The 13,846-nt window shown below is 48.7% G+C and overlaps 1 protein-coding gene across 5 annotated transcripts in view; it reads left to right on the forward strand.

Annotated features, from left to right (window-relative positions):
- Positions 1-13,846, forward strand: part of PRRC2C (proline rich coiled-coil 2C) — a 113,376-nt gene that overhangs the window by 36,427 nt on the left and 63,103 nt on the right. For all 5 annotated transcript variants that reach the window (XM_056523246.1, XM_056523245.1, XM_056523248.1 and 2 more), the window contains exons 6-9: positions 5,862-6,100; positions 6,339-6,418; positions 6,768-6,886; positions 8,893-8,983. In XM_056523246.1, the coding sequence (XP_056379221.1) occupies positions 5,862-6,100; positions 6,339-6,418; positions 6,768-6,886; positions 8,893-8,983 (529 nt within the window). The remainder of the gene's footprint in view (positions 1-5,861; positions 6,101-6,338; positions 6,419-6,767; positions 6,887-8,892; positions 8,984-13,846) is intronic.

The raw sequence follows: 13,846 nt of genomic DNA on the forward strand, positions 1-13,846 counted from the left end.
GTCCCCGACTTGTACATAGCTCCGCCCCCAGGGGCTGGAACTCTCGGGGGGGGGGGGGGGGGGCGCTTCCTTGCAGTGTGTGTGGTGAATTATACTGTCGGGCACATGAAGCGCCTTGGGCGGTGGATATGTGTGGCGCCCGCTCACTTCCCCGCAGGCGCATATGCGGCTAGATATGAGCGAACTTACAGTAAATTCGATTCGTCACGAACTTCTCGGCTCGGCAGTTGATAACTTAACCTGCATAAATGAGTTCAGTTTTCAAGTGCTCCGGTGGGCTGGAAAAGGTGGATACAGTCCTAGGAAAGAGTCTCCTAGGACTGTATCCACCTTTTCCAGCCCACTAGAGCACCTGAAAGCTGAACTCATTTATGCGGGACAAGACATCAACTGCCGAGCCGAGAAGTTCGTGACGAATCGAATTTACTGTAAGTTTGCTCAACTCTAGCGGCTAGCATGTGCGCTCGGGGCATGGAGCGGGCGCCATTACTCTGGTTCTTCTCGGTGGCCGGGACGCTGTAGCTCTGCCCACAGGGCTGCCGGAGCTTACTGGAGGCGTGCATCGCCCTCCAATCAGCGCTGTGTGCGCGATCCAGGTGGCGGGGGCCAATCAGCAGTGCCCCTGCTCTGGGAACGCCCCTGACAACTAGACTGCTAGTCTCTAACATATTATTCCTAAAATGCCCACTGACTCTGCCTGCTCCACTGCTCCCCCCTGACCCCCCAGTCTCCCCGGATGTTACTACTCCGGTGGATTCGGCCACCCCTTCAGCCTGGGTTTTCTTCCTATCCCAGTATATGGCTGACTTGACTCAAGTCCCCCTTGTGGTGGCTGAGGCCTCACGTGACATAGTGTCTACCTGGAAGAGGTCTTCCCTGCGCCGGCCCTCTGGTGGGTCCCACTCCTCTTTTACACAAACCTCTCGCTCTCACGAAGGGTACTAGGGGTGTTTTGTCTGACTTTTTTACATTGAATCTCCAGGTAGACGTGGACGTCCCTCCATGGGTCTCGCCTCCCCGTGTCATCTGGTCACAGACATCGCTCCTCCAGAGGACGTTTCCGGAATCGCCGCTCTGCCCCGCCAGAGCCGCGTACCCGGTCAGGGTCGCCCCCCTCCAGGGCTACCTCCATGCGTTCACTTTCTCCTGGTGAACTGGCGGATGAGGCTTCCGAATCGGCATCTGACTCAGAGGACCGCTCGGATATAGTTGAAATGGTGAACTCATTGGTTGCGACCGTATGAGACTCCTTTCACTTAGAGGACCCAGGTCTTCGGACGTTACTCCTGAAGTATCCTTTCATCGTGCTCAACCAGCACCTCGAGGGTTCAGCTCTCACGCTGAACTTCACATCCTTCTGGAATCTGCATGCAACATCCGGACAAGAGGTTCACGGGAATGAAGAGGGTTCAAGTGCGTTACCTATTTGTCAAGGACCTTGCCCCTAAGGTGGTTTCCCCTCTCTCAATGGTTCCACCAATTTCCCGCATCTCTAAGCTACTACACTGCTGCTGGCAGAAGCAGCTGCCTTCAAGGACTCGACAGACCAGACGGTGGAGTCCTTGGCGGAGTTAACCTCGGACGCAGCAGGCTCTGGGTCCGAGGCCCTATTGTTGTGGTGCCCACAACTCAGTCTGGGTATCCTGGCGGGATTTCCCCCGGAGGATCTATCTTGCTTTGGTTCTCCAATACTGGGGAATTCTGTGCACAGCTTCCATGCAGTCAGTCTGTGGTGCTGCCTTTGCTGTGGGTCTCCTAGCGGCCCTCCGTCACCCCATGTGGCTTAGGGCGTGGGATGTGGATGCCGCCTGCAAAAAGGTCTCTTACCAAGTTGCCTTTTACTGGTACCCGTCTCTTTGACAAGCGCCTTCACGAGATTATCTCTGTGGCGACGGGGGGTAAAAGTTACTTGTTTCCTCAAAATAAGGCTTGCTTTTCTTCCCAGGGGAAGTCCTCTTCCTTTCGGACCTTTGGCCCCAATAAGGGGTCTCGGCAGGCACCTTCGCGGGACAAGAGGTCTCCCTCGTTCCGGGCGCGTTTGTCTTGGAAGTCGGACACCAACCGTTCTGACCAAATGGGGTAACCGCAATCCCACTTCCACATGGAGTGCAGCCACCACCCGCAGGTTTTTCTCGGATGGGAGGTCGTCTCTTACTTTTTCAACACAAGTCCCGAACACCCCGGTCTTCTCCTCCGGGAAGCAGTTTCAGGAGGCCCTCTAGTCCCTGCCCAGTGAGTCATTGTCCCCGTTCCTACAGGGGAATATTTGCAGGGTTTTTTTATTCCACCTTTTTTTGTGATCTCACAGGAAGGTGGTTCGGTGCGGCCGATTCTGGGCCTCAAGCGTCTCACCGCCATCTTCTCTGACACTTCCGTGGCATCCAGGGCACTAGAGGAGTTTCTTCCTCGGTGGACGTCAAGGATGCCTACCTTCATATTCCTATATTTCCCTGCCATCTGCGGTTCCTCCGCCTTCCGGTTCCGGAGGGGCTTTTTCATTTCGTAGCCTACCCTTTGGTCCGGCCACTGCTCATCGGGTCTTTGCCCCAGTGATAGTCCTGTTGCGGTTGTGCGGAGTCTCGGTGATTCCTTACATGGACGACCTTCTCATCAAGGCTCTCATCAGTCCAGACTCTAGAGACTGTGGATCTTACACTTCAGACCCTGAATCGCTTTGGGTGGATGTTCAGCCGAGACGAGTCGGTTCTCTCTCCCACCCAGTCTCTGATGTTCTGGGACCTCACTTCCACGGTCTCTGGCCAGATTTGTCTTCCGCTGGACAACCGTCTGACGCTCCTGTCTGGAGTCCGCTCTCTTCTGGCCAAGGCCCCGGTTTCCATCCGAATTCGTATGGAAGTCTAAGGTTGGGTGTTAGCGGCCATGGAGACCGTACCCTTTGCCCAGTTTTCATTACTGTCCCCTTCAACTGGCGGTTCTCTCTCTATTGGACAGATCTCCTCTGTCTCTTGATCGCAAGGTTGCTCTCCCTCGTCAGATCTGTCAGTCTCTGCTCTGGTGGCTGTTTCCCCCTTCTTCTTCAGGGGTGACCATTCCTTCCCTACACGGGCAGGTAGTCACGACAGATGCCACTCTGTCGGGCTGGGGCGGTGTGTTCAGGGATTGGTCAGTGCAGGACCTCTGGCCTCTCCGGGAAGCCCTTCTTCCAATACACATTCTGGACCTGGGGGCGATTCTTCTGTCTTCTTAATTGGGAGTCCCATCTTCTGTCCCGTTCTGTCCGCATCCAGTCAGACAACGCCTCGACATCAGTCTGCACGGCGGCGCTCGCAGTTCGGCAGCATTGCCGAGGTGCCAAAGATTCTCCTCTGGAGGGAACGTATGTTTCCGGCCTTTTTCGGCGGTTCCTTCCGGGTGTGTTCACTGGGAAGCGGACTTCCTCAGCCGACCCCAGCGAGTGGTCTCTACATCCAGTAGTCTTCGCGCAGATCTGCGACCTTTGGGGCATTCTAGACGGAGACCCTTTTGTGTCCGGCACAATCGGAATATTCTTTCATATGTGTTGAGGTCCCGGGACCCCCTGGCTCTAGCCGTGGCTGCCATTGGGATTCCTTGGGCGGGGTTTCCCCTGCCCTCTCTGTTTTCTCTCCTTGCTCTCCTTCCCAGGGTTCTGAGGAAGCTCAAAGCAGAGGACGTCCCCGCCATTCTGATTGGCCCCGAAGGTCGTGGTATGCCGACGTAGTCAGGCTGCTGGACGACGCTTCACTGCGCCCTCCGCTCCGTCCGGACCTGCTCTTTCAGGTTCTTTGCCACCCCAAATTACAGTCGCTGCATTTGACGGCGTGGCGGTTGGGACCGCGGTTTTGAGGGCCCGCGGGTTGTCTTCCCAAGTCATTCACACCATGCTCAGGGCTCGTAAGCCCTCCTCCGCAAGTATTTACCACCGTACTTGCCGGGCTTATTTTTGTTGGTGTGAAGCTCAGGACTTATCTCCTGTAACCTTCTCGGTTCCCCATCTTCTCTCCTTTTTGCAGTCGAGTTGGAACTGGGGTTGTCTCTCAGTTCCCTTAAAGGTCAGGTCTCGGTCCTTTCTATTCTTTTCCAGCGGCCTCTGGCTTCTAATTCTCATGTCCTGACCTTCCTTCAAGGAGTGGCGCTTTCTGTTCCTCCTTATCGGTCACCCTCTCCCCCCTTGGGGCTTGAATCTGGTTCTGAGTTCCCTCCAAGGTGAACCCTTTGAGCCCTTAGAGAGGCGTCTCTCTGCCTCCTTTCTTGGAAAGCGGCGTTTCTTGTTGCTCTCACCTCCATCCGGAGGGTGTCTGAATTGGCAGCTCTCCCCTGCTGTTCTCCGTTTCTGGTGATCCATCAGGACAAGGTTGTTTTCTGGCCAGATCTTTCCTTTTTTCCTAGGGTGATTTTGGCCTTTCCTCTCAATGAGGACATTGTCCTCCCGTCTTTTTGTCTTGCTCCTTCTCATCCTAAGGAGCGCCTACTACACTAGCGGGATGCAGTCCGGGCGGTTCGGTCTTATCTCTCCATCACTTCTTCGTTTCGTCAGTGTGATTCCTGTTTCGTCCTTACAGAAGGTTGTCGTAAGGGACAATTTGCTTCCAAGGCCACCTTTTCTCGGTGGATTCGGTCCACCATTTAGGAGGCTCGCTATAGGGGGAAGATTCCTCCTTTCAGGGTTGTGGCTCATTCTACCCGTTTTTGTTGGGGGCATTCTGGGCTCTCCAGAATAGAGCCTTGGCCTCACAGATTTGCAAGGCGGCTACCTGGTCGTTTTTTACACACTTCTCGAGTTTCTACCTAGTTCTTACCTTCGCATCGGCTGTTGCTAGTCTGGGCCGTAGAGTGTTTCAGGCGGCAGTGGAACGGCCGTCTGCATGACTGCTTATCTGCCCACCCAAGGGACGGCTTTGGTACGTCCCACGGTCTGTGTCCCCCAATGAAGCCGATAGAGAAAAGGAGATTTTTGTTTACTTACCGTAAAATCTCTTTCTCGAAGGATCCATTGGGGGACACAGCTCCCGCCCTTATTTAGGGTTTCCTTTGGTTCTCTGTCCGAGAGTGTGTTCAGTTATGTTTTTTTGGGTTTCCTTTGACCTGTTGGTCCTCTCCTATTGCTCTAGAACTAAAACTGATTACCTCAGGGCCTGAAGGCGGGTATATCCTGCTGGGAGGAGCCAAAAAAATTTATTACCATAGTGTCACACCTCCTAGTGACAGCAGCATACACACACGGTCTGTGTCCCCCAATGGATCCTTCGAAAAAGAGATTTTACAGTAAGCAAACAAAAAATCTCCTTTTTTCTTTTAGTTTGGTGACTGGTACTCTTTAATTTTACCCAAAAAACTGTGTAAATTTTTTTGTGTACATTGTTGATTTTGTTTGTGAAATTTCCAAGGCAAAATATGCTTATATTTGTCTGACCCCTGGCCTTCAGTGGTGACTTATCCACATCTTTGGAGGCCAGATGGGAAAGACCAGGGAATTGATAAGGTGTATAATTTTTTTTTTTATCCTCAACAACCTGCAACACTGGGATTGGTTGACAGATGCCGTATTCTCCTTGAATTCATTGGAGAAAATCTGTACTCTCTACTGAAATTGACCTGCGGGGAGTTAAAAAAAAATCTTTACTGCAGGGCAGTTTCCACATGCAAATATCCCACTGCATGTGGCTACAATTTTTTTTTTTTCCCCCTCTAGCCCTGACCCTCAATTTCCAGCCTATGTACGGTATATTTCCCCTATAAGGCCTATATTCTTTTATTTATTTATTTTTTGTTTATTTGTCATTTTTAGTCAGTTTTATGTAAGTTTTTTTGTTTTGCCTTTTTATTTTTCCATTTGTTGTTTTTATAAAGATAATTTTCTAACTGCCCTTATCTCTCTACAGCTGATGTGGCCAGTTGGCGGGAAGGTGGAGGAAGGAACCTAGGAACTCCGCTGGCACCTTCTGACCAAGAAACTGCTGCACTTGGAGAGGAAGGAACGTCCCATCCCGCTCTTCCTGGGGCAGCAGATCAAAGCAAGATTGGTGATAAACGTTCCACAACCCCACAGCTAAAACTGAATGGACAGCAACCGGGCCTACCTCCTCAGTACAGAGGCATGATGCCTCAATTTGCTGGAAATGTAAGGAACACCGTCATCTTTGTATGTAGTGTTAGACCAGTGTTTCCCAACCAGGGAGCCTCCAGGTGTTGCAAAACTACAACTCCCAGCATGCCTGGACAGCCAAAGGCTGTCCAGGCATGCTGGGAGTTGTAGTTTTGCAACATCTGGAGGCACCCTGGTTGGCAAACACTGCGTTAGACTGATGCGGCGAATAAAATTTTTACTACTGATTTCTTCCAAATTTTGTTTCCCCCAGATGTTCCCTTCGTATCCTCGACTCCCATTTCCCCCGGCCCAAGGACAAACTAGATATCCTACACCAGCTGAAGCCAACAGGTGAGCTCGGGATGTGCCGTGAATATGTTTGTGGGGGTAATTGTATCATATACGATAGAATTTAACTGTGCTAAATTATTTTTCGTGTGCTCTACGGTCAGATGCAGTTTTACATTTTTATACCACTATATAATTTTGTCTTGCAGTATTTTTTCTCACTGTTCCCTGTAAGCCTAGATAAGCTTCATAGGCCAGAAATATCAGTAGCAATTTCTAGGATAGTGATTTCTGTAAATGATTCTGTTTCCAAAAGAGGGGGGGGAAAAAATGCAAAACTGTGTTTGTCCTTAATGCTTTTTAGTACACCGCACAGTTGTCTTTGCTCAATTGTGATTTGTTGTATTTTCAGGCAGCCGCGACGACCGCAAGCGTGGGCGGCTGAGGGCATTGAACGTCCCTCCATTATCAGTGCTAGTGAACTGAAGGAGCTGGATAATCTGGACACTGAGGCCGATGAAGGGTGGGCGGGTAAGTGTTACATGAAGTATCTGATAAGAGTGCAGTTTAGTGCATTGGAAATGGGAGCAAGAGGAAATAGAAGCATTCTACAGCGAGCACTATGGGAGAGATTTATCAAGACCTGTGGGCAACTGGTCAACTTCTCCTCTGCACAGGTTTTGATAAATCTTTCCCAATGGAAACACCCAGAACTAGAGATGAGTGAACTTACAGTAAATTCGATTCATCACGAACTTCTCGGCTCGGCGGTTGCTGACTTTTCCTGCACAAATTAGTTTAGCTTTACGGTGCTCCGGTGGGCTGGAAAAGGAGGATACAGTCCTAGGAAAGAGTCTCCTAGGACTGTATCCACCTTTTTGCAGCCCACGGGAGCACCTGAAAGCTGAACTAATTTATGCAGGAAAAGTCATCAACTGCCGAGCCGAGAAGTTCGTGATGAATCGAATTTACTGTAAGTTGGCTCATCTCTACCCAGAACCCTCACTGATATGGGGTTTGCCACAATTAGGGAACATTCACATGTGCGTATTTTTTCCTGCAGATCTGCTTCAGCAGATTTTGCTGCCTATTAAAGTCAATGGGCAGCAAAATCAGCAGCAGAAAATACACAAGTGTAAACCCACCCTAAGTATTTTACGCTGCGGATCCGTCGCTGAAGGACCTCTGTATTCTGCCTTTACATGTGCCTGCTGGGAGCGGCAATACACCGCTACGAGCAGACACAGTGCGATGTGTGAGACGCCACGCGCATGCGCAGTATACTAACACATCGCGGCAGCCCTCGGCCCAGCTCATTGAGCAGGGGGAGCGGCCGCGATGTGTGCGAGTACACCGCGCATGCGCGGCGACTGGCACATCGCTTCAGTGTGTCTGCACGTAGCAGCGTATTGCCGCTACGAGCAGGCACATGTGAAGGCAGAATACAAAGGGTCCTTCAGCGGGGGATCCGCAGCGAAATACGCTGCGAAAATCTGCTGGTGTGAACGTACCCTTACAGAGAACAAAGACTGGAGCAGACAGCTTCCTACACTCTATAGTGGCTGTGCTGGGTTACATGCACTTTAGTGGGAGCTGAAGTAAATGTCTTCCTGCTGGTCTGTATATGCTGGCGGATAGCTGTTCAGCGGAGGTGGAAGGTGTTGAGCCCTGCAAGTAAAAAATCCATGTAAATAAATTTTACACAATATGTTTAAGAAGAATTATGCTCAAAAAACACAACTTAGTGTAGTGGTTTATTGCTTTAGAAAATGCAGGTCGTTTTAAAAGGAACCTGTCAGGTCCCTGGGGCCTCGTTTACAAAAATGAAGGTTGCAGCACTATTGGTCAAAAAATGGAGGATCTTGGTGCACTTTTTGATCAAAACGTGTCCCCCATCCACCACGTGGGGATGTCCTCATTTTGGATGTGACCTTAACTCATTTCACTCACCTCTGCTGTGCATAAGGCCTCTTACTGGGTGACATGCTGGATCCTCTATCAATTTAAAACTGATAGGGTTGCACGGCTACAGAGGGTGCCATTCCCCCGAAATTGCGCAGCAAAAAGAAAAATAGCCAGCACATCTAACTAATACACGGGTGCACGCTGCTGTGGCAAATACAAAGTGTACCAAAAAGAAGGTTGCAGCCTCGTTCTCTGGCCCAGTCAGACGTATGATAGTAAGTTTTTACACATTTTTGTCTGTTTTACCAAAAAAATTTAAAATCGGAAAGGTTGAGGCTCCAAGCACTTTAATCATTCAACGTTGCAGGTTGCCTATGTTTTAGACCAGATGCCACCAAACTGCGACCTTCCAGATGTTGCTAAACTACAACTCCCAGCATGCCTGAAAAGCCAACGGCTATCTGGGCATTCTTGGAGTTGTAGTTTTGGAACATCTAGAGGGCCGCAGTTTAAGGCCTTTAAAAGAATGCACATTTCTCCGTGATTGGGTACAAAAAAATACTATTCATGAGGACGAAGCCTTTTAGAACACTTTGATAACTATATATATATATCTGTCTGATCACTTGCAGGAGCACAAAGTGAAGTAGATTACACCGAGCAGCTGAACTTCAGCGATGATGATGAACAATCTTCGAGTCACAAAGAGAAATCAGAAAGCTGGTAATCTACCCTTTTTTAGCTTCTTATTTATCCATGTATCCACTGGGACACTAAACGCGGTTTATGAACTTGTAATGTAGTTGTGTAGCTCTTGTATTATTCTTTTTTTTTCTTTTTTTTTCAACTGTCTGTATTCATCCCTTTTTTTGTACTTTGAATTAAAATCCTGCTTTTTTTACTCTTCAAGCGTTCTCCCCTGTATTTTGTTTGGTCACATAAGGGTTTACTGCTTAATGTTCAGAACGGTACGGCCCACACGTGTTCTCCTGTAGAACGGCTCCCGGTTCAGTCTCTTTAACAGTAGAGATGAGCGAACTTACAGTAAATTCGATTCGTCACAAACTTCTCGGCTCGGCAGTTGATGACTTTTCCTGCATAAATTAGTTCAGCTTTCAGGTGCTCCGGTGGGCTGGAAAAGGTGGATACAGTCCTAGGAGACTCTTTCCTAGGAATGTATCCACCTTTTCCAGCCCACCGGAGCACCTGAAAGCTGAACTTATTTACGCAGGATAAGTCATCAACTGCCGAGCCGAGAAGTTCGTGACGAATCGAATTTACTGTAAGTTCGCTCATCTCTACTTAACAGCATCAATGATTTCTGTATATTATAGTTTACTTACTGCGCTAGGTCTGAGCAGAACACTTCTTAGTGCAGGAGGGATTTGCCATTAATTTCAGGTGCGTTAAAGGGGGATGGCAGCGAAAAGGAACATATGCTTTATCCACAGGAAAGGGGATAATTGTCAGATCATGAGGAGTCCAACCTATGGTACCCATCGCGATCTCCTAAACCAGTATTTCCTAACCAGGGAGCCTCCAGCTGTTGCAAAAACTACAACTCCCAGCATGCCCGGACAGCCAAAGGCTGTCCGGGCATGCTGGGAGTTGTAGTTTTGCAACAGCTGGAGGCACCCTGGTTGGGAAACACTGTCCTAAACAGACCATTGCTCTGAGAAGGAGCACATGCTGCGGGCAACATGCGCTCATTTCATTTCTATGAACAGCACTCGGGTCTCTTCGGTGCTCCCATAGTAAATGAATAGAACGTGTGTCGACCTTAGTACAGGCCCCTCTCAGGGACCCGGGGCCTGTTCAGGAGATTGCGGGGGGTCCCAGCAGTTGCCCCCAGCCCCCCCTTCCAATCTTCCACTTATTCCCTTATCCAATCTTCCACTTATTGGACAAGGGGATAAGTTACTTTTCGCCACAGTACCCCTTTAAAATTGTTATCCAGCAGTTAAAAAAAACAGTGTAAATAAAGTTATTTTTCCCAAAGTTTGCCTCTGCTTAAATACTTGCACCAAATTTATAAAAAAAAAAGGAAAAAAAGTGCATGTTTTTTAATAAATGGTTAAATACATTGGGGGAGATTTATCAAAACGTGTGTGGAGGAAAAGTTGCTGAGTTGCCCATAGCAACCAATCAGATCGCTTCTTTCATTTTTAACAAGCCTTTTCAAAAATGAGTAGTAATCTGGTTGCTGTGGGCATCTCGGCAACTTTTCCAAGGAGGAAGAGGGAAGAGTCGTCTCCTGGGGATAATCATATACTGTATACAACTATGTATAGGACACATATACAGCACATTGTACAGGCTGCACAGACTAAAGTATGACACATTTTGAATTTACATATGGATAAAATGCTTTTAATACGTGTCCATAGCCTTTAAAGGGGTACTCCGCTGCTCATAGTTTCGAACAAACTGTTCCGAACGCTGGAGCCGGCGCCGAGAGCTCGTGATTTCATTGCCCGGCCCCTTCATGACATCATGGCCCACCGTCTCAATGCTAGTCTATGGGAGGGGCGTGACAGCAGTCACGCCCCCTCCCATAGACTTGTATTGAGACGGCGGGCGTGACGTCATGAGGGGCGGGGCTATGAATGTTTGTTCTAAACGCTGAGCAGCGGAGTACCCCTTTTAAATTGGGCGTTTCGATCAAGCTGAAAACAGGGACATATCTGTCACTAGAATAAATGGTGCGCCCCACACCTGCACCACTACAGCCCCATTCACCCTTCATGGGGCTGATAATCGAATTGAGTTGGAAACGTCCAGCGTCCCCATAGAGAATGAATGTAGCGGTGGCCGTGCAGGATTCTGTCATATCCTATAGATAGGGGATGATACGCTGTGTTTTTATATATTTTTTAGTTTTTTTTATTTCCTTTGTAATTTTCCCTGCAGACTTTGATCAGAATTACTATGGAAACTTTCTGCATCAATTCAGTCCCATGTGCACTTACCCCTGAGGTCTCATAATAGTTTACCTATGAAATGTTGTTCTTGTCTAGAATATATGGGTTGAGTAGAAATGTGAACATCTTTTTATCTATCAAAGTAGGAGCTCAGTGTAAAATATTTCTCTATGTTCTACTAAACGTTGCGGTCCTAAAGAGGTTCAATGTAAAACAGTCGTACATGTATTCCAAAAGATATCGCACCCTGCACAACATTTTACCAGGACTTTGGTAAATGGACTTTCGTTTGGGATAATGGACTTTTTACTCATATAGACTCTAATAGAACACACCTGACCCATAGAGTGGGGGAAGAGTCTCTTGCTGTGGCGCGCAGGCTTTAAAGGGGTACTCCGAACTCTAAGGGTGCATTCCCACAGGGCGTATATGCAGCGTATTTGACACTGCTCAAAATTTATGGCAGCAGCGGGAAATATGCTGCGTATTTCTCGCTCTCTATACCCAAAGGACTTTCCGGCGGCAGACCTATGCGTGTAGTGAGTTTTGGAGGCGGGGCCGTGTGCCGTCGTGTTTGTGACGCGCGGCTCTGCCTCCAAAACTCACAGCACACATAGGGCTGCCGCCGGAATGCCCTGTGGGTATAGAGAGCGAGGAATACGCAGCGTATTTCCCGCTGCTGCCATAAATTTTGCGCCCCCGTAGATCCATGCGTCCGCTCCTCCCCCAGCTCTCCGAACATTTCCGAAGCTAGAACAGGGGGAGGGCAGAGCAAGGGGAGGGAGGAGGTTCACGCCCCCTCCCTCATCTCCCCTCCCTGAGCTCGGCTGGACGCAGATCTCTACGGAACGCCCCCTCTCCATGGCAGGTTCCCTCCCTCATCTTCTCGAGCTGAGGACGTATAGCAGTGCTCCCAATGAGCTCTATGTGTAAAGGGGACAATACTGCACGGGCTAAAGGAGGACATACTGCATGGGCTAAAGAGCCTGTACATTATGTCCCCCTTTACACATAGAGCTCATTGGGAGCACTGCTCTACGTCCTCAGCTCGGGGAGATAAGGGAGGGGACCTGCCGTGGAGACCGTCCACAGGGAGGGGAGATGAGGGAGGGGACCTGCCGTGGCGATCTATGTCCTCAGGGAGGGGGCGTGCCGTGGAGATCTGCGTCCAGCCGAGCTCAGGGAGGGGAGATGAGGGAGGGGGCGTGTACCTCCTCCCTCCCCTTGCCCCAGTTCTAGCTTCGGAAATGTTCGGAGAGCTGGGGGAGGAGCGGACGCATGGATCTACGGGGCGCAAAAAAACACCTCACACCGCCACGCTCCTCCCATAGACTTGCATTGAGGGGGCGGGGCATGATGGTGTGAGGGGGCGGGGCTATGACGTCACGAGCTCCCGGCCCCAGTGTTCGTAACAGTTTGTTCCAAACGCTGAGCAGCGGAGTTCCCCTTTAACTCGTATAAGAAAAAGTGTACAACCTATTCGTATAGGGGACTTGGTTTCATTGTTTGTGTAGCTGTTAATAAAGCTTATGGGTGTGTGTTGTTGTTATTGGAAAATAAGGGTAATTATTGGTTCCCCCCAAAAGGGTGATCTATAGGTATAAGCTATAAATGTTGCATCTGCACCAATGTGCGTCCATGTCCTTTTGTTGACGCGTAAGGAGTTCAATGTTGCAGTCATGTTTGGGTTCTGTTTCTTGGCCAGAGATATTTCACAGATTATCTGGCTGACGCCCTTGGGCTTTGTTCAGATAGGTGTATTGTACTTGTGGAACACCTGCAACCAACACAGTTCAAAATTCTTGAATTCCGCTTATAATAGCCTTCTCCAGAGTTGGCGCTTTTTGCAGCGGACAGTAAGCGATGTTCCATTTCCGCTCTGCCTTGAGGATCGAACATGTTTAATCTTCTGGCAGAATCCAGTTCAGCTATGGAAGCTTCATACTAAAAGAAAGGAAAAATTACATTAAGGGCAATGGGGGTCTGCCGCAAGTGAAATCGGCGCAGAACTTTCCTAGTGTTTCCGGTGTTGGGTGAATTCTACCAGTGTTAAATTATCCTATCTGTAGAAGATCTGATTTAGAATCTGTCTTGCTGGTAGCTAAAACCTTCTATAGTCACTGCTGTCCTGAGCTATAGTGTTAAAACCACCCAAACGCTGTCTCTTGACGGACACTTTATGTACTGTGGTTAATAAGATTCAGTAACATTTTTATCGGCTTCAAAGGGGTGCTCCGGTGAAAACTTTTTTTTATTTTATTTTTTTATTAATTATTTTTTTTTTTTTAAATCAACTGGTGCCAGAAAGTTAAACAGATTTGTAAATTACTTCAATTTAATAAATCTTAACCCTTCCAGTACTTATTAGCTGCTAAATTCTACAGAGGAAATTATTTTCTTTTTGGAACACAGAGCTCTCTGCTGAAATCTTGACCACAGTGCTCTCTGCTGACATCTCTGTCCATTTTAGGAACTGTCCAGAGCAGCATATGTTTGCTATGGGGATTTTCTCCTACTCTGGACAGTTCCTAAAATGGACAGAGATGTCAGCAGAGAGTACTGTGGTCATGATGTTGGCAGAGAGCTCTGTATTCCAAAAAGAAAATAATTTCCTCTGTAGTATTTAGCAGCTAATAAGTACTGGAAGGATTAAGATTTTTTAAAT

This window comes from Hyla sarda, chromosome 6 (assembly GCF_029499605.1).
Source record: "Hyla sarda isolate aHylSar1 chromosome 6, aHylSar1.hap1, whole genome shotgun sequence".
In the NCBI taxonomy this organism is placed as follows: domain Eukaryota; kingdom Metazoa; phylum Chordata; class Amphibia; order Anura; family Hylidae; genus Hyla; species Hyla sarda.